The 24,330-nt window shown below is 39.4% G+C and overlaps 1 protein-coding gene across 2 annotated transcripts in view; it reads left to right on the forward strand.

Moving 5' to 3' along the window:
• Nucleotides 1–13,159: 13,159 nt before the first annotated feature.
• CRPPA (CDP-L-ribitol pyrophosphorylase A) overlaps nucleotides 13,160–24,330 on the forward strand; it is a 117,772-nt gene continuing 106,601 nt past the window's right edge. Inside the window, exons 1-2 of one of the 2 annotated variants that reach the window (XM_054191524.1) lie at nucleotides 13,160–13,598; nucleotides 20,464–20,743. In XM_054191524.1, the coding sequence (XP_054047499.1) occupies nucleotides 13,432–13,598; nucleotides 20,464–20,743 (447 nt within the window). In that variant the 5' untranslated portion in view covers nucleotides 13,160–13,431. The remainder of the gene's footprint in view (nucleotides 13,599–20,463; nucleotides 20,744–24,330) is intronic. The other variant, XM_054191525.1, reaches the window with a different exon arrangement.

The following is a 24,330-nucleotide window of genomic DNA, read 5'->3' on the forward strand; positions in this document are numbered from 1 at the left end:
AATTTTTCCTCAAAGCCACTTTCAAGAATTCTTTTTAAAATCTGCTATAACTTCCTTTTTTTTTTTTTTTAAAATGTAAGTGATCTGTATGGTGGTACAGTTAAAAAACATTGCATTAATGACTTAAGTTTAGTTCTGTGATCGTGAAAATATCAGAACAATGAGATCAGAGACCATTTATTCTTAAATTCTCTGATCTTAAAGGTGTTTCTTGTAAGCCTGAGAGGACAGATGATAAATAAAGGCGTTAGCACAGAGAGAGGTGACATGATGTTGCTCCTAGGCATATCAGTGGACCTACAGATATCCTAGTTTTCTATTTTAACAGGCGTTATAGTCTCATTCAACCCATTTTATGAGGGAAAGATTATTCCAAAATGCCGAACACCTATCCATTTTTAAATTTTTCTCTAGCTACTTCTTCAAGATGACAAAGCACAAAAGATTGAGATAATGGAACAAAATGTAACCAAAATTATTTTCAAAGCCAATTGTCACTACACACCAGAAAAGTTGCCCTGCCTGTTCTGTATTTGACTCCTAGAAATAAGAATGGTGAAAAAACCCACACATCATGACTTGTCTACAGTCAGTGAGGTTTGACTGTAGGAACAGTATGCACATTTAATAAGAGTTTGCATTTAGCAATAGAGATAATAATTCCTAGTTTTGTCTTTTCATGCAGAACTACCTTAGGGGTAAAAATCTGACACACTTCCATTAAGATGACTTAATGAAATTTTGCTGGACATGCTACAGAAAAAACATGGGGCCCATCTCTAAGTCTGGTGTCTTTGAGGGAACATGAGGGAAGCCAGGAGGAGCTTTGTCTAACAGCAGTGACTTAACTTTAAAGTGCCACCTGAGCTAGCTATGGTCTCTTCTTTGGCCGTGACTTTGGCCTTTTGTGGGGAAGATCTGCAGGAAAGCAGTGTTAGAAAGACATTAATCTTGAATTTTCTTAAAGAATAATGTTATTCTGTGACTCATCTCCTAGCTCTGAATGCTTCAATCTGGCCAATCTGCCTTCTTTTTCATCCCGTTACATGTGAACTCACAGGGGTCTATCCAAGGATCCAGACAAAAGGCATTATGCAAGTACATCCAGCTATTTTTTTTCTATATGGAGAGTCTCCAACATGAAAAGTTGCAGTGGGTAGGATACAGGTCATTGCTCTTTTACCTACACTGGAGAATCTTGCTAAAGTTTCCCAAAGATTCAATGAAAGAAATACTACTTTTAAATATGATACATCTTCTTGTTTGTTTCAGAGTTAAAATGGAAAGACAAACATACTAGAATTTTCTAAGTTTTCACCTGAAATATTAAGCCAAATAGATACAAGAAGCATGTAAATGTTTTGAAAAAGTACAATGTAGAGGCAGATCAGATAAGTTTTTACACTAATTAGACCACTAAATAGTCTAGACTTCTTATGATAAGAATATATAGAAGTTGACTTTCTCTATAATATCCTATCGTATGGGCAGATCACTAAGTCCAGGGGCTTTTTAAAAAGCATTTCAAACATCTAAAAAGAACCTAATAATTGAATAAATTGCCCTACTTGCTTCTTTAGAAAACTGAAAGTGAATAAATTAGAAATAATCTGTTAATCTGCCGTCATTATTTCATTACTTTCGAGTTGATGAAAACTGCCCCCAGCTAAGGGGCAAATTGTTTTATAATGAATGGAAATCAATTTTCCTTAGACATAACTAGAAAGAAACTTAGCCAGATGCTGATTGTTTTGATAGCATGGTAGCACTCAGAGGCACACTTCATAGAGGCAGTGGTAGATAATATGTGTCATTAAGACATTATCAACTGCGGAAGTTAGAAGGGCCTGACACTTGCAGTCTAGACTAGAAAGGCCCTTGAGAAGTTTATTTATTCAGTTTTTTAGTAATAGTAACAAATCTGTTGCTTTCTCCTTTCCAGCAGCCTTCAAATCAAACCCACCCAATCCAAGTTCAGTCATTTGTTTGGAAATAAAGCAGACATTTGAATAACACCCTTCCAAATACCTAACAGATTTCTGGTAGTAAATCACTGTAGTCCTCCTAACCTTGACCTTTATATCCTTCCTGAAGAAGTACAGCATTAATCAAGAAAGGACTGTTCAACACATTCCACTGTGAGAGTCTTGTTGCTACAGTATTAACCTGGAGGTGTTCAGTGGAAAATTATAAGGAATCCTTAGTGTTGGAAGGTATCCTGTTCTCATGATGCATTTCCTTTCCCGTAGGCCAGGCAAGGGGCTTTGATTTTAAGTTCATTGACATACATATAAACATCGCTCCAGGGTAAAGCTGAAAATTCTCAAGAGATTTATGAGTTAAGCAGACATTCTGTCACTGGATTTGTTAATTTTGCCTGAATGCCGCCCCCACAACAGAAAGCCTGCCCATGCATCTTTCTGAAAGACATCCAGCCTTTCAGCTCACTCATCGTATGAGGTATGTGGACTGACACGCTAGAAAAGTGTGATTTACAAGTGATATTGCCTACCACCGAGTCAATATTCAAACACCTACCTTCCTCAGCAGTTCCATGATAAGAAAATACTCTAATGCTTATCAAACTTCATGCCATGAAAACAACTAGTCTGTAATTGCTGAGAAAAATCTCTACAAGCACTGGACTGTAATTCCATTTTGGGAGTTTATTTTTCTTAACTCATTTTGGCTTGACAACATATTATAGTGAATAAGGTAGTGTTACATTACTTAGCTGGAGTTCAGGCCTTCTTAATGCCTCTATACAACCACAAAAAATAGAGGATGTCTTAATATAAATGAAAATCAGGACCACTGACTTTAATAGGGCTGTTTGTGGAATATGGTACTTCATGAATGTAAAGGAAAATAAAAAAAGTTCAGCTCCCTGGAAAAAAAAGGCTTAAATCAGAATACACTGCAACAATAATATAGTTCTGTTTACTAAATCACAAAGACAACCGCTGTCAAAAAGTGACCTTTGTTACCATCTACTTAAGTTAAAAATATCGTATCACCTAAAAATGTTTGTCTATTTCTTGTCCCCTGCTCTACTTCAGTAGTTGTATAATAGTGTATTACTTTCTCATTGTTTAAACCCTTGGCTGTTTTCAGCTATACTTACTACAGCACACTTGCTTTTTGATACAGAAATATTTTAAATCTCTTTTTAGAATGACTGGGTGCATCAATTTTTAATTTTGACTACTGAGAGGAAAAGTCATGCTCTGACTTGACCTAGGAGTTCCACATTTGATTTGTTTTGTTAGGCCCACTGAGAAGTGACTTAGTGAGGAAATTGCAAAGATACTTAGAACCAGTCTGTGAAGTCCAATGCTTTGGTGGGCTAAAGAAGAGCTAACCAGGCACATTCATTAAAGTTCTTTTATATGAAACAGTGAAGAGTTGAGGGAGAGGGCCTAAGGAGAAAAGTACTTGTCTAGCCCTACCACAAGAACAGCCACTGAGAAATGCAGGGACTATGCAGAGCTTTAAAACAGACTCTGTAGCACAAAGACTTTGTTTTAATTGCAGCTGAAGCAAGTTTAAACATCTGTTGCTTGTTAGATTATTATTTTATTTATTTACTTATTTATTTATTCATTTATTTTTGGGATGGGTTGAAGAAAGCTCTTTTAGATTCCCTATGGCCATTAAGCTGGGACAGAGAACAGAGGTCTAAGTGTTTCTAAAATGTAAAGCTGCAAAGATTTTGGTTTTAGCAAGGATCACTCGCTTTTTTTTTCCACTGAAAAAGCCTGCTGGAACTTTTGCTTTTGTACATCTTTATTGCAATTTTTAGGATGGTAGCCAGAACAGCTTGTAAGAGTGGGGAACAGGTTGTATCACTGCACTGTATCTTTTCTTTTCAGGTATTGAAATGTCTGAATCTGGGTGTGTCCAGAACAGGAGGAAGAAGAGAAAATGGATCAGAAAAATGGAAGAAAATGACATGAGGAGAACAGTGTGTGCTGCATGTCCTTCATTTTCTTCTGATCATCACAACTTTTCATGAGACTTCAAAAGACTTGTTCTGTTTGCAGATTGCCAAGCCAAACATTAGCCAATGCACATGCTACCCTTGGGATTTAATAGACTGCTAAGTCTAAGTTCACATGGTAGATAACTATTTCTGACTGTCTCTCTGTTTTCCCATGCAAAGGGAAGAATGCACAGCACAGTGTGTCTGTACCATCTACACACTCCGTACAGAACCAGGGCATGTCAGGGAGAATTCAGAACTTGACATCTTCACAGAAACTCATGTTTTACTGCACTGGTCATATCTTCTAGTGGGCAACCACAGCTCCCTCTTTCCGAGGAGAAAAATATGGCCTAAGCTGAAAAGGTTCACATACAGATTTCTTAGAAAGCTATCAGTCTACTGTACAACTGGACTTCCTTGTTGAAGAATATGGCTCAAAATCCTTCTTATAGCCTACATAAAATCTATCAGTAGATTCCCTCTCAGTGTTCCCCTTAAAAAATTACAGTAATCTGATTTTGTGAACAAGACCATTAAGAATATAGGCAGCAAGTTATCCATAAAACCTCTTTTAGGTGCTCTGCAACTATTACCCCATATTTTCTTTTGAACTTTTTGTAATCAGTTATGAATCTTGACAATTCTGCCAGGAGAAAATGTTTGCAACATCCTTTGCCAAGAATAAAGTAAATATTAAGATGGATTTCCATTTTTATTTGCTTAATTAAACACTTCTTTGCATACTTCTTCCATAAAAACCCTCATCAGACAGACCATTCAAGCCATTGTCTGAATCTTAAGAATGCAGTACTTTGTGGTACTCTTTATCTACTCAAATACTACAACCCCTTGCAAATCTGCCTGCTTCTGCCGTCCACTTTGAAACTTTTGGCTCTGGCAAAATCTAAATCCTCTTTCCCATAGTGTCTCAATGACCATACTCTTTTCTTTCCAGTGGTTAGGTTGCTTGTGCCACAATTCTGTTCTGACACAAAAATTAAAAAAAAAAAAAAAAAAGATGCATTACTTTTAATCCATTTTCTGAAGTGTTGAGTACTGAAGAAAACAACGTATGTGGAAACACTAGTGTACTAGCACAGGTAAGTGTCAGGAAGAATTTTTAAAGTAAGAAAGATGAGTTGGACCGCATTACTCAGAAAACCAGTAACAGGATACAGAGCATCTTTCATTAAGTAGTTGGTCTGCATCCAGCTAGATTAGTATGTTGGAAAATGGTTAACCTTTGATGGTTGCTCAGTGGTATATGTTAAACAGGCTGAGTCTCTATATAATTGCTGGATGACAGGTAGCCACATTGCTGCAGTTGGGAAAAATCTGTAACCTTGATTTTTCTGAAAAGTGAACAGGATTAAAGGACTGACCCTTTCCAATCTGACATTTTCATGCTAGAACTGGACAAGCCAGCAAAGGATGAGGCGAAGGATTAGGACAGGACTACCGTTTTTCATCATCCTGCAGGTTTTGCTCACTATAAAGCAACTGTTTAGAAAGAGAAAAAAGATTCACAAACCTTTCCACAAGGCAGGCTGCATTTTAGAGGACTTCCCTTACAAACTCCAAGAAGGTTAGAAGATAACACTAAAAATTCAAAAGAAGAGGAGAAAAATGAACCAGCTCCACATGATTGTTTTGTCTAATGTGTACCATACAAATCCACAATGAAGGCAAAGTCCAATTTTTGCGTTGGAGAGTATCTTCTCTTACCTGCTGCAATTTCAGCCCTTCACGGTATAGCGAGGACCTGTCTTTATTTAAGTAAAAACTCTCACAGATAGAATCCCTCCTATATGAACTCTGGCAAACTGGGTTCATGTATGTCCTTCAGACATGAGACTAATGAATAACATTCCTGGTATTCTAAGGGTAAGGACCATTAAGATGACAAGAGATGCAGAAACAATACTTTCAGTATAGTAATAAATAGTAAAGCTTGTACTCCTATTCATACCAAATCTGAAAATTTTAATTGGTGTTATTTGATTCTCTCCGTCACTTCAAGCTTGGTGAATTGTTTCACATTCCTTCACAAACATTCCATGGAGACAACACAGAACATGGTAAAGCAATAAAACATAGCATGCTAATATGCACACACCAAAATTAAAACAAACTTATGGCTTAATACCACATATTTAACCAGTTCATAGACTGCTTTGAATCATTTTGGGAAAAGGAAACTACCATTAGTCTTTCCTCAGAGGTAACTGTTTCTCCAGTCATGATTAGACACCTGTCAAAAAAGAATAAACTAAACATTTATTTTTTTACTGAGGTGATAGGGCACTATCCTAACAGTTGGTGCCTGCTGTTAAGTCACAGTGACAGTGGAAAACAGCCTCTGGGATTTCTGTCCCTCAACTTTGTTGTTTAATCTTTGTTAAGGTCACCACACAATGCACTCTGACAGTCAAACACCCTAAAACACAATCCCTATAAACCAGCACAATAAATGGTGATTTTAAAGCTGAGCAGAAAGGCCTACTTAACCTTAGCATTACTTAACAACTGGCAACGTACCTAGAACCTACAAAGACCCTCGCGGAGCCAAGTGTTTATTTCTAATGAAAAATTACATGAGGCCTCCCCCTCATCACCTACTTGCCAAAGCACTCCCCAAAGCAGTAGCAGACTTTCTTCAAGTGTAACCTTTCTGAATCTCACAAAAACTCATGCAGTCATGGACTTTCATGAATTATTGGATTAGATACTATGAGGTAATTCTCTTATCCTTGAATTCTTTTGCTTTGTGTACACAAAATACTCATAAGCGCTTGAACTAACCTTCCATACCTCAGATAAATAGCCTAAAGGATTATTGAGTACAAAACAGATAAACACTATAGGGAGAATATAACATTTTAGGGAGAAGCTTTAAAATGTGTGTCAAGCATCAAATGAAAACTGTCAAATTTTTTTTCCAGCACTTGCACAGAACATAAGCAAGATGCTTCCTCTGTGCATCAAGTATTCATAGACTCTAGAATAAATTTATCTACCAGAACCATGTAAAACAATGCCAAAGATGTGACGTAAAACACACATGATACAACACGTGAAACCCAACATATGTTTTTCAACACTTACCTACAATGACGTGCAAGTATGAAAACACTCCATTACATTCAGAGACCACATTTCCTTTACATTTCTAGCATTCATATTCTCTATTTACACTTCAACTATTAACAAACCAAAAAGCATGGAACACTTCTACCTTACAGCTTGTTACACCATTTTGTCAAAAGTCAAACCCATACATCTGAAATATTTTGCAGAACCACATATGAAGACAATAGCACTTAGAATTCCCCTTAGGGATCTGATCTATAGGTGATTCTATGCACACTGTATATTATGCATGTAAGCACTCTTTGATATTTGATAGTCAACTGTTTACATCATTTAAGTTATGCATGTGCTTCATTCCCTTGCTGAATACATGCTGTTTTGATCTAGTTCCACATAGCAATAGGAGCAAATCAATAGCACAACACTTTATGTAAAGTATTCCACACATCTACAGCATCGTTCATCAAAGAATCTCAGAGCAAGAAATAACCCTTTGCAACCATATTTGTAAAAATACAAACATAAAAATATGCTAATATGAAATAAGATTTCCCCAAAGGTGTTAATTATGATTTGGAGGGAAAATAGTTTTGACTTTTTCAACGTTCCACTATCTGTTATAGTGCCTTCAAGATCTATGTTCCCTATGACATAATACTCACTTGGGAACCACGGTCACCACAGAGCAAATACTCTGAGGCAGCTGCTGTGCAACAAAGGCTGAAAGAGCAAAGATGTAAGTCAGTCCAAAAGGACTATGTGAAGGGTTGATTAGGTCTCAGTCACAGGCAACAAGTAAAAGACTGTGAACAGCATAAAAGAAAACTGTCACACAATTATTTTTTTGAAATAAAATATCTGCAAACAAAATACCCGCCCAGACTATGCTTTCTCAATTTTTTTTCATATATAGATGTAGAAATGATGATGAAGCTTAAGACTTTCGAGATCTCATGTAAACTGTGACAAATAGCAATAGACATGCAAGATATAACCTGAAATCTCTTTAGATATGAAAAGAACCTGTATCTGTCTCTGTAAACAGTGACTTTAACAATTAGAGACAGTTATTGGTGACTTAAAGTCAAGACTGCTATCCTACTTGGACAGAAAAACTCTCTACAGAGAACTGACATTCCACTTACATATAGCTCTGGATGTTCATTTTATGGCTTGCCACTACTGAAGTCATAACTTATATACCTGGATAAAATTAGTGAAATACAATCCTGCAAACACAAGGTTCTGGTGAAAAGCCTGCATCTCTGCTCAGAATGCTGCAGATACCATGTTAGTCGCAAGAATGTCTCTCCATATTTTAAATATTTTAGTTTTATACTGTCTTTTACAGATCTTGCACTTCCATAGTAGGAAGTATTGTATTTTTTTGTAATTTTGCTTTTACAATTCACTTTCATTTGCAAAGTGTTCTTTGATTGCATGCATTTTCTTTTAAAACATACAATACAGAACCTTTCTGGTGGTCAAGAAAAGGTACATGGATCTTATTTTGCTGCATTAAAACCAAAATTCTTCAAGGGCTTACAAATGATTTTGAAAAAAGGACAGACAGACAGTTAATTTACACCACATCCACAGAAGATTCAAATGCAATGTTTAATAAAGAAATTTCACTCTTTTACTAATTTTTCACAAAAATATTTCAGTATAATTTCTACCACTCCAGTAACTTAATGTTCTCTGGAAACACTATTACGAGTTTCATTCATAGAAACAGATGAAATTTTTTTTTCCCAGTAGTTAAATTTTCAGGTAAATTTTACTTCTGTAATTTGATTCCAATTTGTACATATCTTCTTTCTTCAACAAAAAAAGAAGAAAACTCCACTTTTCTTTTCAAACATTTGATTGGCATATTTACTGCATAATTGCAAACTACTACTGTGGTTTCAGGTGTTATACCCCTGCATAGAAATGATGGATTAGCCTGCTCTTTACTTGCTTTGAGGCAAAAATGTTGCCTCTGTCCCTCTTTATCTAATTAAAAACTGTAAAATTGTTCTCTCAAAATGTGTGAATTTACTTTTTACCTCACTTTAAATGTTTACATATGAGCATGCACATATATGCACAGTAACCAAATTATTAGATTGATTCAATAAAAAATGCAAAATGGAATGGAACTGAAGCAAATTATGTATTCACAAAATGCCACTGTATTTCATTGCATGTTACTATCAAGTGAGTATTAAAAAGATGTAAGAAATAAATCCTTATTTTTCTTAATTTATGCTAAGATACAGCATAAATTGATAATGATGTTAAATATGCTGTTCCTTACGAGTCATTGTCTAAGAAAACAGAAAATAAAAGGAGATACAGAAGTAACAAGCTCAGCCTAACCAAGACCTCAAGAATCTATACTGAAGGGCTTCTTGAAGAACTAACAGGTGCTATCAACAAGGACAAGAATATTTTGACTCCACAGGGACTGTGGAAAGTATGAAAACTTCTGAAACGTATGACATTCGAGTGCTGCCAAAAGCAGCTTCAACATGCTGTTTGGATGGATCATCAAATCTCACCATAAACATACAACATATTTAAGGCCACTGAAGTCTGAATGCATCAAAGTTATTATCAAACATAATTTCATCTGGACAGATCGCGCATTGTCCATGTAGCATAATAAGGAAAATGGGCTTCAGAACACGAACAGAACAAATTTTGGCATGTGACCCTCTTTCCTCAATCTCTCTTGCCTTTTTATCCTTCACAGAAGAAATGAATATGCATGAAATAAATGAAGTGAGGAAACACTGGATGAGCAAGAGAGAAGGTACTAGGTGCAACAGACTTCTGAAGTGGGGGAAGAAGTGCAAAACCATAATGTCAAGAAGGAAGGGGAAAACAGTTCCAAAGGCTGTGTTTGTATTTGGAATATCCTATTTACCTACCCCCCAGAACCAATGTACTGTGGGAGGAGCCACGGGAACTAAAAAGACCTTATTTTGCTCCTTATAATAATGCAAACAAGAAAAAAAGTCTGGGAAATCAGCTACAGTTGACTAGAGTACTGTCTGTGCTCTTTATGAATGGAAGTATGAAGATATGAGTCAGAAATTCAGAATGTCTGTTACACTGAAAAAAAAAAGGAAAAAGTGGGAACAACCTGCCATTAATATGTTTGTATGGAACAGCTGCAAGAAAAAGTCAGAATAATGTAGTCTATACAATCCAAGGTCATTGTGGATGCCGGAGGTGCCTACCTTAAGATGAAAATTTCATTTGGGACATCTGACAACAGACAAGTGATGCTGAATGGACGGTAATCTGCACACAGAGGAAGGATCAATTCAAACTTGGAAGTCCTGAAAAGAGACAACAGACAAACCTCTGTCATCAGTCAGGAATTAGATGTAAAGAAATACTTTCAAAGAAGAGAAATTATAAGACACACTGAAAAGGAAAAGAAACAGGTAAATACAGTTCCTGAGCCAACAGATTTTCTAAAATAAATCCCATGATTAACAGTCTTGAAGACAATGAGACTAACACTTGTCAGGAGGAAGGCAGTTCAACTTCTAGCTAGTGCTTTCACTGGTCAAAGGGGTCTCCATTTCAGAAGTTCTTCAGCCATCTGTATGATTCATGTTCTTTCCCCTTTTTTACATGCCCATTTCCTTCAGTGCCCATGATAGTACATTTCTTCTGTACAGAAGCTTTTGGAGACATTATCTAGAATCTGTATGTTTTCATTTAACATGTTTTCCTTTTCTTTTGCCATCAGTCACTCTCATTTTATACTCTATGGCACTAGCTGATGTGATTTCTGCCAAGCTGATGTGATAACCATCAAGACACCTCTGCTTGTGAAGTGCCTATGTTCTCCATTGTACTGTCCAATATTCTAGGACCTCCCTGCTATTGCAGGTATCAAGGATACCTGCGAACTCTGCATTTGCTATCAGGGATCACTTCACTCCTATTGCATGACTCCTACTTACAACGCTTCCACGATCCCATATGATCATCTTACCCCAGTCCACAGCTGGCACTGGCAAAGCAGCCCAGCTGGGACATATCAAACTTCCTTCCATGCTGCTTTTTTGACCAGACCTACTCCTCAGAAAAGTCTCCATATGTTTTCTACTTAGGTTTCTCTTGACACAACTAAGAGAAACCCAAAAAGCTGTAAATGAGCTTCTCAAAGATAAAAAGAACAGATAGAAAAATCCTGCAGACTTTAAAGCTTCTTGTCATTTTAGGACAGCCTGCATGTAAGACACTGATTTTTTCCTAAAACTAATGACAAAGAGGACAGTACTAGGGCTCTGAGGGCACCTACATCCAGGGAGTTTAGTCATCTGAGTTAAGGAGTTTAGCTTGCTACGTCCGAAGTCAGCTCTTTGACTAATAAGAGCTGTTGTGAAGAAAGCTAGAAGCAAGGGCCTGACCGTCTTTTTCCCTTGGGAGCTACTTTTAAGCAGAGCCTTTACTGCTGGTGCCCCTGTTTCTGCACCTGATCTGGTACCTCCCTGACCTGCACCCTCTGCCTCTGCTTCCTGGCTTGCCCTCGGACATGCTGCCTCACTGAGACCTTGCAGGGTGATGACTGGACTGTTCCTGACCCCGAAGGCCCAATCCTGACCCTGAGTCATGCTTAGCGTGCTGGCTACTGTTCTTGCCTGCCTCAATATTGTGCTCTGCTCCTGGCTCCCCTTCCCTTTTGGAGTCCTCATTGCTCCCTGGTAAGCAGCAACAAGCTCACAACAGTTCTTTGGATTTGCAAGGCTATCTTTACATTGAGATGTCCAAAACTTTCATATGAGGACAGAGTGTAGCAATAGTATTTAAATACACTCAAGTTACAGCCTAAGATGTACATTGAAGCTAGACATACCAACCCAAGACCTACTTTGCCGATTACAAATGTGTGACCTGGTGTCATGCTTAGCCAGCCTCCTCCTCCTCAGACTGTGCCTCCTCTGCCACCCAGTTCAGATTCTGGAGCACGTCCAAAGAAGGGTAACAAAGCTGGTGAAGGGTCACAAGTCTTACAAGGAACAACTGAAGAAACTGAGGTTGTTTAGTCTGGAGAAAAAGAGGCTGAGGGGAGACCTTATTGCTCTCTACAACTGCTTGAAAGGAGGTTGTAGCGCGGTGGAGGTCAGTCTCTTCTCCCAAGTAACAAGGAATAGGACATGAGGAAACGGCCTCAAGTTACACCAGGGGAGGTTTTGACTGGATGTTAGGAAAAATTTCTTCCCTGAGAAGGTTATCAAGCATTGGAACAGGCTGCCCAGGGCGGTGGTGGAGTCGCCATCCCTGGAGGTATTTAAAAGATGTGTAGATGTAGCACTTGGAAACATGGTTTTGTGGTGGACTTGGCAGTGCTAGGTTAAAGGTTGGACTCCATTTTAAAGGCCTTTCCAACCTAAACAATTCTATGATTTTGATTCCAATGGGTATCAGCCCTGGAAATTTTCCGATCAACCTATCTCATCTACTGCCTACAGTAACACCATAAAATGAGATTAAACATTCCAGCTCCTCCAGTAAACTGACTGCTGCTATTTCAACCCCATCGTCCTGGGATTAAGGGCAACATACACCAGATTTCAGCAGCCGACCCCTGCCAGCCTAAGGAGAAGCAGTCCCCTCACGGCCGGGGCTGGCATCAAGCCGCAGGGCCGGGGCTGGGCCCCGCCTTCCCCTCGGCTCCAAATACAAGGTACTTATTTCCCCAGCGAGACGGGACATCCCGCCCCGATCAGCGGGAACGCGGGACGGCCCACGCAGCGGCAGCGACTCCCCGCCTCTCCAGCGGCGGGGCGGACACACAGGAAATGGCGGGCGGCGGCACAGCCCGCGCGCCTCCCGCCACGCCGCGCCGCGCCACACCGCCCCGTCCCGCCCCGCGCGGACGGCGCTCCTAACGTCCCCTCAGCCGCGCACACTGCCCCCGGCCAGCGCGCGCCCGTCCACCCACCCGGGCTGTGCCGCAGGTGGGAGCGGCCCGGCCCGGCCGCGCATGCGCTGCGGGGAAGCACCCCATTTAAAGGGCCAATGGCCGCCGTATCCCGCTTGTGCCCGCTGTGTCCCTCCCGGGCTGCCCCGAGTGGGTCGGCGCCCCCTTCCCGCCCCCGCGGGGGTCTAGGAGTGCGCTGCGCGGCCGCGCCCGGGCCCGCACGCCTCCGCGGGGCCTCGCGTAGCCTCGCGTAGCGTGGGGTGGGCGAGGAGTAAGGGCCCCGTCCCCGCTGGGGGCAGGCGAGCGAGCGGGTGGGCGCTGGATTCTTTGGATTGCGGACGTCATGGGCAAATAAAAACACGCGGGCGGGCGGTTGCGCCGTCCCCGCCGCGTTCCTGCGGAGCAGCCGCGGCGCCCCGCGCAGATGGAGCCCAGCAGCGGCAGCCGCGACGCAGGGCCCGCCGTGCCGCCGGTGGCGGCCGTACTGCCGGCGGGCGGGAGTGGGGAGCGCCTGGGTGGCGCCACTCCTAAGCAGTTCTGCGCCGTGCAAGGGAGGCCGCTCGTCAGCTACACGGTGCGGGCGATGGAGAGGTAACGAGGCAGGCGCCGCTCGGCTCCCCGTCCGCGCCCTGCAGGCCTTCGCCCCGGCGCTTGAGGCCCGGCCGCCGGCCCTCGCCGGGCCCCTAGTGCCCAGAAAGCCGCTGGCAGCTGCCCTCGCCTCAGGCCCTGGGCGCCCCTGGAGGGCTTAGTTTTGCCATTCTGAGGGATCGGCTTCCCTCCTCGCCCAGTCCAAGTGTGTCACAAGTGACAGGGTGGCTGGGAAGACGTGGGCGTGGTGCAGAGCCAGGGTGCTCTGGGCTGGACTGGGCCGTCTCACCTGGGCAGAGGTACCGGGTGAGAGCTGGGCCTGCTTCTCTTGTCCCCGCCATGGCGGGTGGGGATGTCCTCGCCGCTGCTGATGCTTTGAAGCTCTGTTGCTTTCCATTGCTGATGGAGATCTGTTGAAGGCCTGCAGCCTCGAAGCTTGAGGGTTTCTGTAGCTGCAGTGGCTGTTGTGGTGAGCTACAAGCCTACCATAGCCATTGGAGGTGGTCATAATACTACCCAGTGGCCTTGAAAAAAGATCTGTTCTGCCATAAACATGGCCTCAAGTGTGCAGAGGCCTTGAAAAAAGATCCACTCTTCATAGTGGGATGCACTCGGTCTGCATTGTTGCATTATGCTTTGCCATTATAGTCCATGATGGAACACCCTGGCTCAGCAGGAAGCTTATATGCCTCCTTGGCTTTATTTAAGATATAGTTACTGGGCTAGAAGCTGACAGCTCACATAGCATGAGGCTAAGGTGTAACTTTCCTTTGTTTACGTTGGAGTGAAGAATTTAAGTAATGGGATATCTTAGCAGTCAGGTTTTTCCTTTTCATGAGGCTGTTGAGTTCTAGGCATGTGACTGACAGTTAATATATTATTGTCAAATGTTAACATAATGTAAGTCTTGTATCTAGTGTCACTTGAAACACTGGAGGTAGGAGTGGAGTGTCAGATGTATTCTGCATGTTTTGCAGTAACTTGTAGAAAAACAAACCTTTAGATTTTAGAGCGGATAAATAGAGAGGAGTGGAGGGTGGTGAAAAGAAATGGAATTGCCAACTTCTCCCAAAGTTCTTAACTCATGGAAACTTGTACAACATCAAAATTGGGACTTTTTCCATTCCCCCCCAGAGAGGCTTCCCTCAGGTCACTTGTTACTTTATGAAAGAAATACTGCTTGTTTTCTTTATTTAATTTTCAACAGCAGCCAGTCACAAAGCTAACACATCAGTAAGCAAAACCTCCAATACAAAGCTTGTCACAGCTGCAATTTCTGCCAAAATGTCATGGGAATCTACAGAGAAGAATAATATGCTCACTCAGTGTATTGGAGACCTGGAAAAGAGAACAGACTGAGGTTTGGGAAGGAAGTGATACTCATAGGAAAATAAAACATTATTCATTAAATAAAATAATCTTTCATTTTTGCTGCCAGTAAGCTCTGGGAAAAAACATTTCTTTGAGCAACAGTATTATATTTGTGTCCGAAAGCTGCAAAAAATTAGAAGGTTGAATTCTAATTGTACAGTCCAACCAGGCAAGTGATCCCAAGCTGATTGTGAGAGTGACAACCTAGTGCTTTCACTTAACTTTAGGAGTGCAATAACTGGTGCCAGTGCTCTCTAGCCCTCTTGCAGAGGTTTCTGCAATCTCTGTACTGAATCGGAGTGTTGGCTGGTATGTATATGTATGGGGAGTTGGGAACAGATGTACTCTAAAGCTCAGAGTGGCTTTCATTTTCGTCTCAACACTTTTTACTTCTGCCTCTGAAACTGTAAAAGGAGTACCTTGTTCTTACTTTCTGCGAATTTACGTGCAAAAATGTAAAAGGAACAGCAGTTTGTCCCATAATCTGTCACCCAGAAATGGCAGTTTTTCTTTGTTTAACTTAATACTGTCTTCTGATGTCTATTGTTTACCTGCTGTAATTGAATGAATCATTGAGTCATTAGCCTGTAATAACTTCTGAAGTGATTATCTTAGCTACTGCAGCTATTTTTGAGCTTTTTTTTTTTAATCAGGAAAAAAACATGGCAACATACAGACAGAAATACATGAGCAAATCAAGAATTTGCAGCTGCTTTGTATGTGCTTTTTAAAAATTAGGAGAAAAAGATTTTTATACTGTTCAGCTGAAAGTAGCGAGAATCTTAAATATTGATGTGGAAGAACTGGCAGGCAAGACAAGAGCAGACACAAATGGATAAGCAGTGCTTCCTGTTGCATAGGATGACAGCAGGTAGAATGTTGGCCCGCTAATAATAATCAAAGATGATGCCCTTAGGAAGAGGAGGTGAGAAAAAATAGGGTGAGGAGAAATGATTGTTTCTTATTGCAAGTACAGTGGTGCTAATAGGAAGGTCATGTCCTACCTTGGGGGTGAAATTAAAGTGTGTTAGAGAACTTAAATGTCTCGTTTTCCCATTGGAGTTGTTTCTGCTTTTGTTGAACTATGCAAGGCTTTTGCATCAAGTTCAACAGAACTAGAATGGCCTTCCTCCTCCTTGCTGCTGTACAAACTAGTAGGGTTGTTCCTTCATTTTATTTTTAGTGTTTGTTTAGAATAGAACTTTTCCAATTCCTTTTCTGAGACAGGGAGGAATCTCGGCTCTTTATGCACACGTGTACACATATTTAACTAAAGCTATAGAAAGGAAAACAGACAAAGGTAAAGGTTGATTTTAAAATCGCAGTGGGAACTGCTGCTGTTCTTGCTGTGCTCATATTTTACCAGCTGTTGAAAGTACAGTGAGAAGTTATGAAAGAGGAAAGCAGAGTTAGTAAGTTTACTGGCAGAATAAAAATTTTCCATGAAGGTTTCAGGCAGCTTTGTTTACTTTGTTTACTGTAATGTAGTCTCTTAAAACAGGTGGCCTGATACCAAAAAAACATCACCTGGGGGAAGCTTCCAAAGAATCACCTCTTCGGAAGTGTCTTGTGTAGTTTATTTGCCAAGTATTTTTCCCTGTTGGCTGATGCATGTTCAATGGCTTTACAGGTCACACAGTTACAGTTTTGTTAAACTTATCTATTGTGATAATTCTTTTTATCCCGTTATCATTAGCTTATTCTTGAAATTGCTTATGAGCTAAAAATAATCATAGCAAACAGTCCAGTTGTTTTAACATTATGAAGGTATCTTTGTTATCTTGTCTGACTAATAAGGAACATTTTATTTCGGGAAGAAACGGATGGCTTCTGTATATGAGATGCTCAAAACCTCCTTAATGTACCTGTGAAACTTTTCAGACCTAAAAACTCCCTGCTTCCATTTTTGTACTGTAAAAGATACATAACAAAGCTGTTATGGCACAAAAGGGAGTTATGCTTGCATTCTGCAAATGCATTTTGTTCTTGACAGTTCTTTTTCTCATTTAGTGCTTGAATAATAAGATCAGCAAAAGTAATAAAATGCTTTATCTTGTACCTCTGAAGAGTTTTTGTGGCAGTGAAAGATCATATCGTACACTACTAAAGCCGTTGCAGCAGTGACTGCCTGGTTCTGGCCTTGTGTTACTGATACAACTACCAATTTCAGTAGGTTATACATTAAATAGGTTGTTACAGATCTGAGTAAGAGTTGCAAGAAACTGAGTGTGAGCATTTAAGCCTTATGTCAGATTTAAGGCTCAGCACTGATTTGCATGTGAGCGAACTGATAGAGGGTTAAACCTCAGTCACACTTGAACCTCAGCATGCCATTTAGGTGATACAGTCTCAGAGCATAACTCATTGGTTATTTCATTTCCTCTCCAGTCTGTATTGTGAAGTCATGTAATAGCTTAATCTGTTGCTGAGTTAATGAGCTCCTTTACTTTGAGTTCTGGCTCAGCTAATATAAATGTATATACTTTTGTCTGAAATTTAATGAAACAATACTATTTTCTCCTAGGCAGCTGGTCTGTCTGTAGGTGATGATGAGGACAGTCACAGGAAACAAAGATATAGTCCTTTTCTGCCTTACTGTTTTCCTTCTACTAATAATGAAGTCTTCCCAAGGGAGTTGTAAAGTGATTACAACTGGGGTTGTTACTTTAGTTTAATTTGATCAGACATGATTTTCCACTTTAGAACTATGGCCTATGAGGTATGGAAGCACTAGAGTTCTGTATTTAGTGCTTCTTAGAGCGCACTGGGGTACATTCTGATCTCTTTCATGCTTTGTGCTGATTCTTTCTGAAGCTCGCATTATGTTGATCTAACATTACAGTTATAAAATGGAAAGAGTGTTTACTATTTTTAAACAGGTTTTGAGCAGGTCCTGAGCTTCTTATTATTTTAGTATGAAATCTTTCTCAATAAAAGGGTGTGACTAATTGAGAGGGGAAAAAAAAATCCATTTACTGCCAGATTGAGTGTATACTGATATCTTTCTGTTTCGTTAAAACATTTTGCAACATTTCCGTAAGCAGATCTTTAAAGAGTAAGCACCTGTGTGGTGCACAGTTCTCATTTGTGAGAATTTGTAGCATACTTTACTGAATTAGTACTTTTCATGAGTTGTGTAAATCAGTTTTGATGGGACATGTTTGGCTTCAAACCCTAAGCTGTTCTTGTACCTAATCAATCTTTATACTCTTATATGAATAAGTTGCGTCTCTAAATCCCAGCTCTAATTATAGAACATTAGTCCAGAATGAGTCTAAGGAGGACATACTCAAGTTTATAAATGTGTTTATCCAGACACAGGGTGGAGCTGTGACCGCATCCTGTCACTTTTTGGTGCATTGTACCACTGGAGGCCTTGAGCCATTCGGCCCCCCCTGCACAGAGATTTATCACAGGCTGGCCAGTACTTCTCTTCTCAGAAGATGCTGTGTACTACACAGTTGCCTCATAATCTATTTCATGTGACTCCAGAATGGCAAATGTCAGTGCTCTTACACAGTCACTAGTGAATGTGCAGACTGTCCACTGTATCTGGGAACTGTGCGAGGCTGTAGTCTTTCTGCAAATAGAAATGCAGAGTTTTTATTCTCGTTTAGCGTGAAATAGTTCTTCTTGAATTTTGCATTACTTAAATGACTGACTCTCAATTTTCAAAAGAAGAACCGAGATGAATCCAGTTAGTTTGCCCTAGTTCTGAGTTGAAGTCATGCAGAGGTGCTGAGTTTTGTGGCTAAATGTAAGACTATGCCAGGACTCATTTGAGAGATTTGAAAACCTTTTGATGAACCTGTGGTGAGTGACAAGTTGAAATGAAACTTGAGACCGTAGGACTTCAGATTTTACATTTGAACAACTTCAAGAATTAAAAAATGGAGAGAATATGTTGGTTTGGCTGTATTTTCTGCCTTTGTTAATAATAAAATGAACATAAGGACAAATATTTTTCTTTTGAAGAATTCTAATAGCACTTCTGTTTACTTTAATAGTTATTTTAAAATGCATTGAAATAACTTCCATGGAGTTCTATTAATTACAAAAAAACCCAACATACAGAAGGTGGAAGATGCTCTGTTTCACATAGTTCTAGGGGAGTGGTTTGTATCACAGATGACTTCACTTTCGGAGTGAGGCTAGTTCCTAGGCAGTGCCTTCTCACGTGTTATTGCAGAAGCCAGTAGCTTGAGCCTTTATATTGCTGAACTGTAAATTTCTTACTCTTATTTTTCTAACTGTAAGTATTTAGTACTTTAGTCTGTCTTGTGTCTGCAAAATTAGTTTCAATAGCTTTACTGGTTTTAGTTGAAAGAACATACTATACCTTGTCTCTCTTCCTTCTTAGCTGGATGTGTAGGCTACACATGAGTATTTTTACTATAGTAAATAGTAAATTGTTTTTTTGAGTCATTGCTCATATGATGAGTTTCTTCTTTGTCATGCTAAAAAACCCTCCTGTCATCTGTGGAGACACAGAAAGGAAACAAAACAATTCTACATTCTCTTTTTATGCTCTCTACATAGCATTTAGGAAATAAGACACTCAAATAGCTGGATTTGAATGGTGGTATTTCCGTTATTTTGAAGTACAGTATGCCACATGTGACTATAATTTGTCCTTTGACACAAGTGTGACTTCAGCCTAACTTCAGTTATGACTGGTTTTAATCTTGTGGGTTGTGGGTCATTCTCCCCCCACACCACCCCTCAACTGTAGAGCTAGGCTGATACCAACAGTAGAAGCTTGAAGTTCTCTAAAAATTAGCTTTTCTTATTATGATAACTTTACTTAGTGTAACTATGCTTTATGTTTTGCAAGCTTTCTAGAGCAGAAACCTTTGCGTGTGTGTGTGTATATATATGTGTTTTTTTTTTTTTGCAAACTACCAGTATAATGTTTCTTGTCAATATTCAAGTGTCACAGTTTTGATTCATTAGCAATCTTTCAATTACTGCTCATGCCTGTCTTGATAGTGATCTTTGTTTCAGAGTTTTTCTTGATCCTCTTATTCACTTGTACACAGTGTACTGCACAGTAGAACATGGAGTATTTCAGGTACCCCAGGATTTACCAATTTATTGGAGACTGAATTTAGAGAAAGCTAAAATAACAGACTATAGCTGATTGATTTAGAAGTTGAATTTGAAGATAGGAACGAGGCTAGAGTAAGAAATGCTTTTCAAAGAGTTATCAGAAGATGCTTCCCCCCCTCCCTCCGCAAACTGGTGGTTGGAAGCAAGTCCCTTCCCAGAATTCCAGTTACTTTGGTTGACATCAATGTATCAGTAAAGACTTTCTCATGTAGCTCTCCGTTTAGGGGTGGAGTGCTAATACACAACGATATATACAGTATATTGAGAGATGCTTTACTTAGCCATCTTAAATTTCTTTTGATACAAATGTCTTTGTTTCATGGAGATATCTGTACTTTTGTTTAGACATTCATGCCTACTTTCTATTTTTTTGTACTGTTTTTTCTAGGATAGGTTGGATATCCGACATTATTGTGGTGGTCTCTCCTGAAAATGTTGAAACGATGAAGTCTATCATTGAAAAATATGGCCACAAAAGAGTTACGGTAGTTAAAGGTGGAATAACTCGTCACCGGTCAATTTTCAATGGACTGAAAGTATTTGCAGAGAATGAATTTTCTGACCATCTGCTCCAGAAACCAGAAGTAGTGATTATCCATGATGCTGTGAGGCCATTTGTTGAAGAAGATATTCTTTCAAAAGTGGTTATGGCTGCTAAAGAACATGGGGTATGTACTATACAACAATGCAACTCTGCAGTGTTCTTTATACTGTACAGCGTAAAGTCATGATTGATAAATAAGAATTTTTCTAGCAATTGTGTTAATGTATAAGTAATTGTGTTAATGTTTAAGTAGAACAGATTCAGAATCCCTATTATGCAGAGAGGTCAGATAGGGGAGGGAAACATTTTTAAATGCTGCAGGCATTATTTGCTACAGGGAATTATTGCCATAGAGACTATCAGCAATTTGTTAGTTGAAAGGTAGATTACTTAATGATAGTTCACCTTTTTTCCATGCAGAATTCTCACCTAATGCTACAGTAGCTCACTTAGTGATTAATAATAATAGTCAGAGAGAGTACTGCATTGCTAGACTTGTGAACTTTATGTGTTTTCATCTCAAACTTATATGCAAATCCTGAATAAGATGGCAAAAGAGCTTCTCTATTAATGCTAAATTTTTCTAGGCTCTGTAAGCATTGCAGACTGCTAGGGAAAAAGGGGAAGCGGGAAGCCTCCAACCATAGGTTGGAAATCCTCGTGGTCATCACTGCATTTGAGGACTGGGAGTATTCACAGTGGAAAGATGGAAAGATTTCTGAGAATGTGATTCATGAAGGGGAAGAGTTGGTAGAAGTTGTGTTATGGAAGTAGAATGGTGGAGTTATTAAAGGCATGCACTAGCCACAAGAGGAACTGGTGGATAAACTGGCTAAGATAGAGATGTAAGAAATCACGACAGCCACAGGCTTGTTGGTACAATTTGCTGTCTTTATCTTGTACTTCACTTCTTCATTAATAAGATAGTAGAACGTTAAGATAGGAGCTGATTCGAGGTAGAAGTCATTAGTGGCAGCAGATTGTTTTGGTATTAGAAAGCTAGGAAAACCTACCACTGCATGTCTTTTTCAAGAAATTAGGTAAAATATAAGCTAATTGTCAGATTACTCACAGCTTTGACAGTGGAATAGAGAGTCAAAAAAATGACTTGTGGTATTTCCTTAGTGCTCCTCCACCTTTTTTTGAAATCTCATTGTGTAGAAGGGGAATGTATGACTTGTTAAAATATTTATTACGAAAATTAAATTATGTAAGGTCTCTTGGAACATTATGTTAGAAATCTAAATATATTGAGCTTCTTACTAGTAGGCCTGTACTTCTGTAGATTGGCTTAATGAGAAATGGTAATAAAATAGAAACTCTGCTCTGTAGTTTTCAGTGATACAGAACAGAAGTTTCCAGTCATTAAGACTTAAATTCCATTAGAATTTTAACAAGGTTTTTGGCCTTTCTCATATAGCACAAAATGACTTTCCTGAAGTGATTCTCTGCCAAAGAGTTTAAAGTAGATCCCCTTTGTAAATCTGTTCTAAATGAGATTCTTTGAGAGTAGTAGAAGAGTGGGGTTAATTGTACTGTTATTGAATTGAAATGAGAATAACTCATTTCTGAATGTGTTTCTGTTTAGGTATTCTCATATGTTATATCATATCTCACTTGTCTTTGTGTTTAATTTTTTTAACTTGTTCCCTTATTCTTGAAACTTGTGTGATTTTAATGTAAATTTTTTCCCTCGCTTTCTTTTTAATGGAGTGTAAGACGTTTTCAGTAACATAGTAGGGAATCAAGACAGTCTCCAGTGACCTTCCCAAGGCAGTGTACACTAGTTCATCTGAACTTCAGACTGGTAAATATTTCCTTACCTAGATCACTGAAGTATCATTTGATCTCAAAAATGTGATCTTACACATTTGTCATAGTCTTTTCCATTGTATAACGTCGGCCTCAAATGTGCGTGGTATTTATTGGCTCTGCAGTGGTTTCCTGTGTTGGCTTAGGTCCACTGAATTCAGTGAGGCTGGGCCCTCAGAGAACTGGATTCCAAAAGCTCTTAGCTATTGATGTTACCCGACAAAGTAATTGAATTAAAGAACATGAGAAGAACTTCGTTTTATGTAACAAATTGAAAAAGCTTCCTGCCAGAGAGAGGTAGAATCATTGAATAGTTTGGGTTGGAAGGGACCTTTAAAGGTCATCTAGTCAAACACCCCTGCAGTGAGCAGGGATATCTTCAACTAGATAAGGTTGCTCAGAGCCCTGTCCAACCTGACCTTGAATGTTTCCACGGATGAGGCATCTACCACCTCTCTGGGCAACCTGTTCCAGTGTTTTACCATGCTTGTTGTAAAAAATTTCTTCCTTATATCTATCCTAGATCTTCCCTCTTTTAGTTTAAAGCCATTACCCCTTCTCCTATTGGAACAGGCCCAGCTAAAAAGTTTGTCCCTATCTTTCCTGTAGGCCTCCTTTAAGTATTGAAAGGCTGCTATAAGGTCTTCCTGGAGCCTTCTTTTTTCCAGGTTGAATAACCCCAACTCTTTCAGCCTGTCCTCATAGGAGAGGTGCTCCAGCCCTCTGATCACTTTTGTGGCCCTCCTCTGGATGTGCTCCAACAGGTCCATGTCTTTCCTGTTGTCATGGTTTGGGCTCCAGTGCTGAATGAAGTACTCCAGATGGGATCTCATGAGAGCAGAGTAGAGGGGTAGAATCACCTCCCTCAACCTGCCTACCATGCTTCTTTTGATGTTTGTCTGTCTTTGCTTGACAACTACAGAATTCTGGAGAACTAGATGTCTGGAAAGCTAATACTCTTTCTCAAAACTGACATGCATGGTTTTGAATATCAGAAAAAAATTGATCAAGAGAAGCTATTATCTTTAGTTCTTCCTATAGTCAAATTCTTTGCATATCTAAAAGAGAGTAAATTCTTCAATCTTTCAGTACAAAAAGTAATTACTTCCTTTTGCATTATGTAGAAAGGTACAAAACCTGGCAGAAACATCATATTAAATCACTACTGTAATAGGGGTAGTGCTGTATTGTTGTTCATCTGCATACCATACAGATAGCATAATTATGAGAAGCTTTAATGTTCTTTAAAATGGCAATTGATCAAGTAAGTTATTGCACTTCTAGCTGCCAATTTTCAGACAAATAAATTGCTTTATTACACTTACTAATCAGTTTGTTATTTGCCTGTAGGAATCAAAATGTGTACCTTATCCAGAACTAATAAATTATGCCTTAAATCCCCTAAACAATCCCTTGATTATGTGAAAATATTACTTTGTAACCAATTAAATTCCATTTATGTTTTTGGGGTAATTTTGTAATTAAAATTACATGTTTCTAGAAACAAATTCTTCATTGCTAGTAAAAGTTGGGAAAAGTGGAAGCTTCAGAAGGCATCAGTCCAAAGCCTCTAGCAATATCTCATTGCCAATGTTGCATTTTAAACAACATAACTAAAAAAAAAATTGCTTACAAGAAAAAAAATCAGGAAGGCGGGGGGAGAATTTGTCATCTCTGCTATTGAGAGTTAAAAAAAGGGGCATATGCAGTCAAAGACTCTCTGTAACATAAACTAGATTTGAAAGTATAATTTATTTCTTTGAAAGGACTGAATCAAAATGGCATTCTTAAAAGCTGGTTTCTGGAAGCTGTCTAATATCATTACTTTATTCTCGGCTTTAGCAAGGCTCTGAACAAAGCATACGTGCCAATACAGATGTACAGTGCTACTCAGTCTCA

The sequence above is a fragment of the Rissa tridactyla genome, chromosome 2 (assembly GCF_028500815.1).
Source record: "Rissa tridactyla isolate bRisTri1 chromosome 2, bRisTri1.patW.cur.20221130, whole genome shotgun sequence".
In the NCBI taxonomy this organism is placed as follows: Eukaryota; Metazoa; Chordata; class Aves; order Charadriiformes; family Laridae; genus Rissa; species Rissa tridactyla.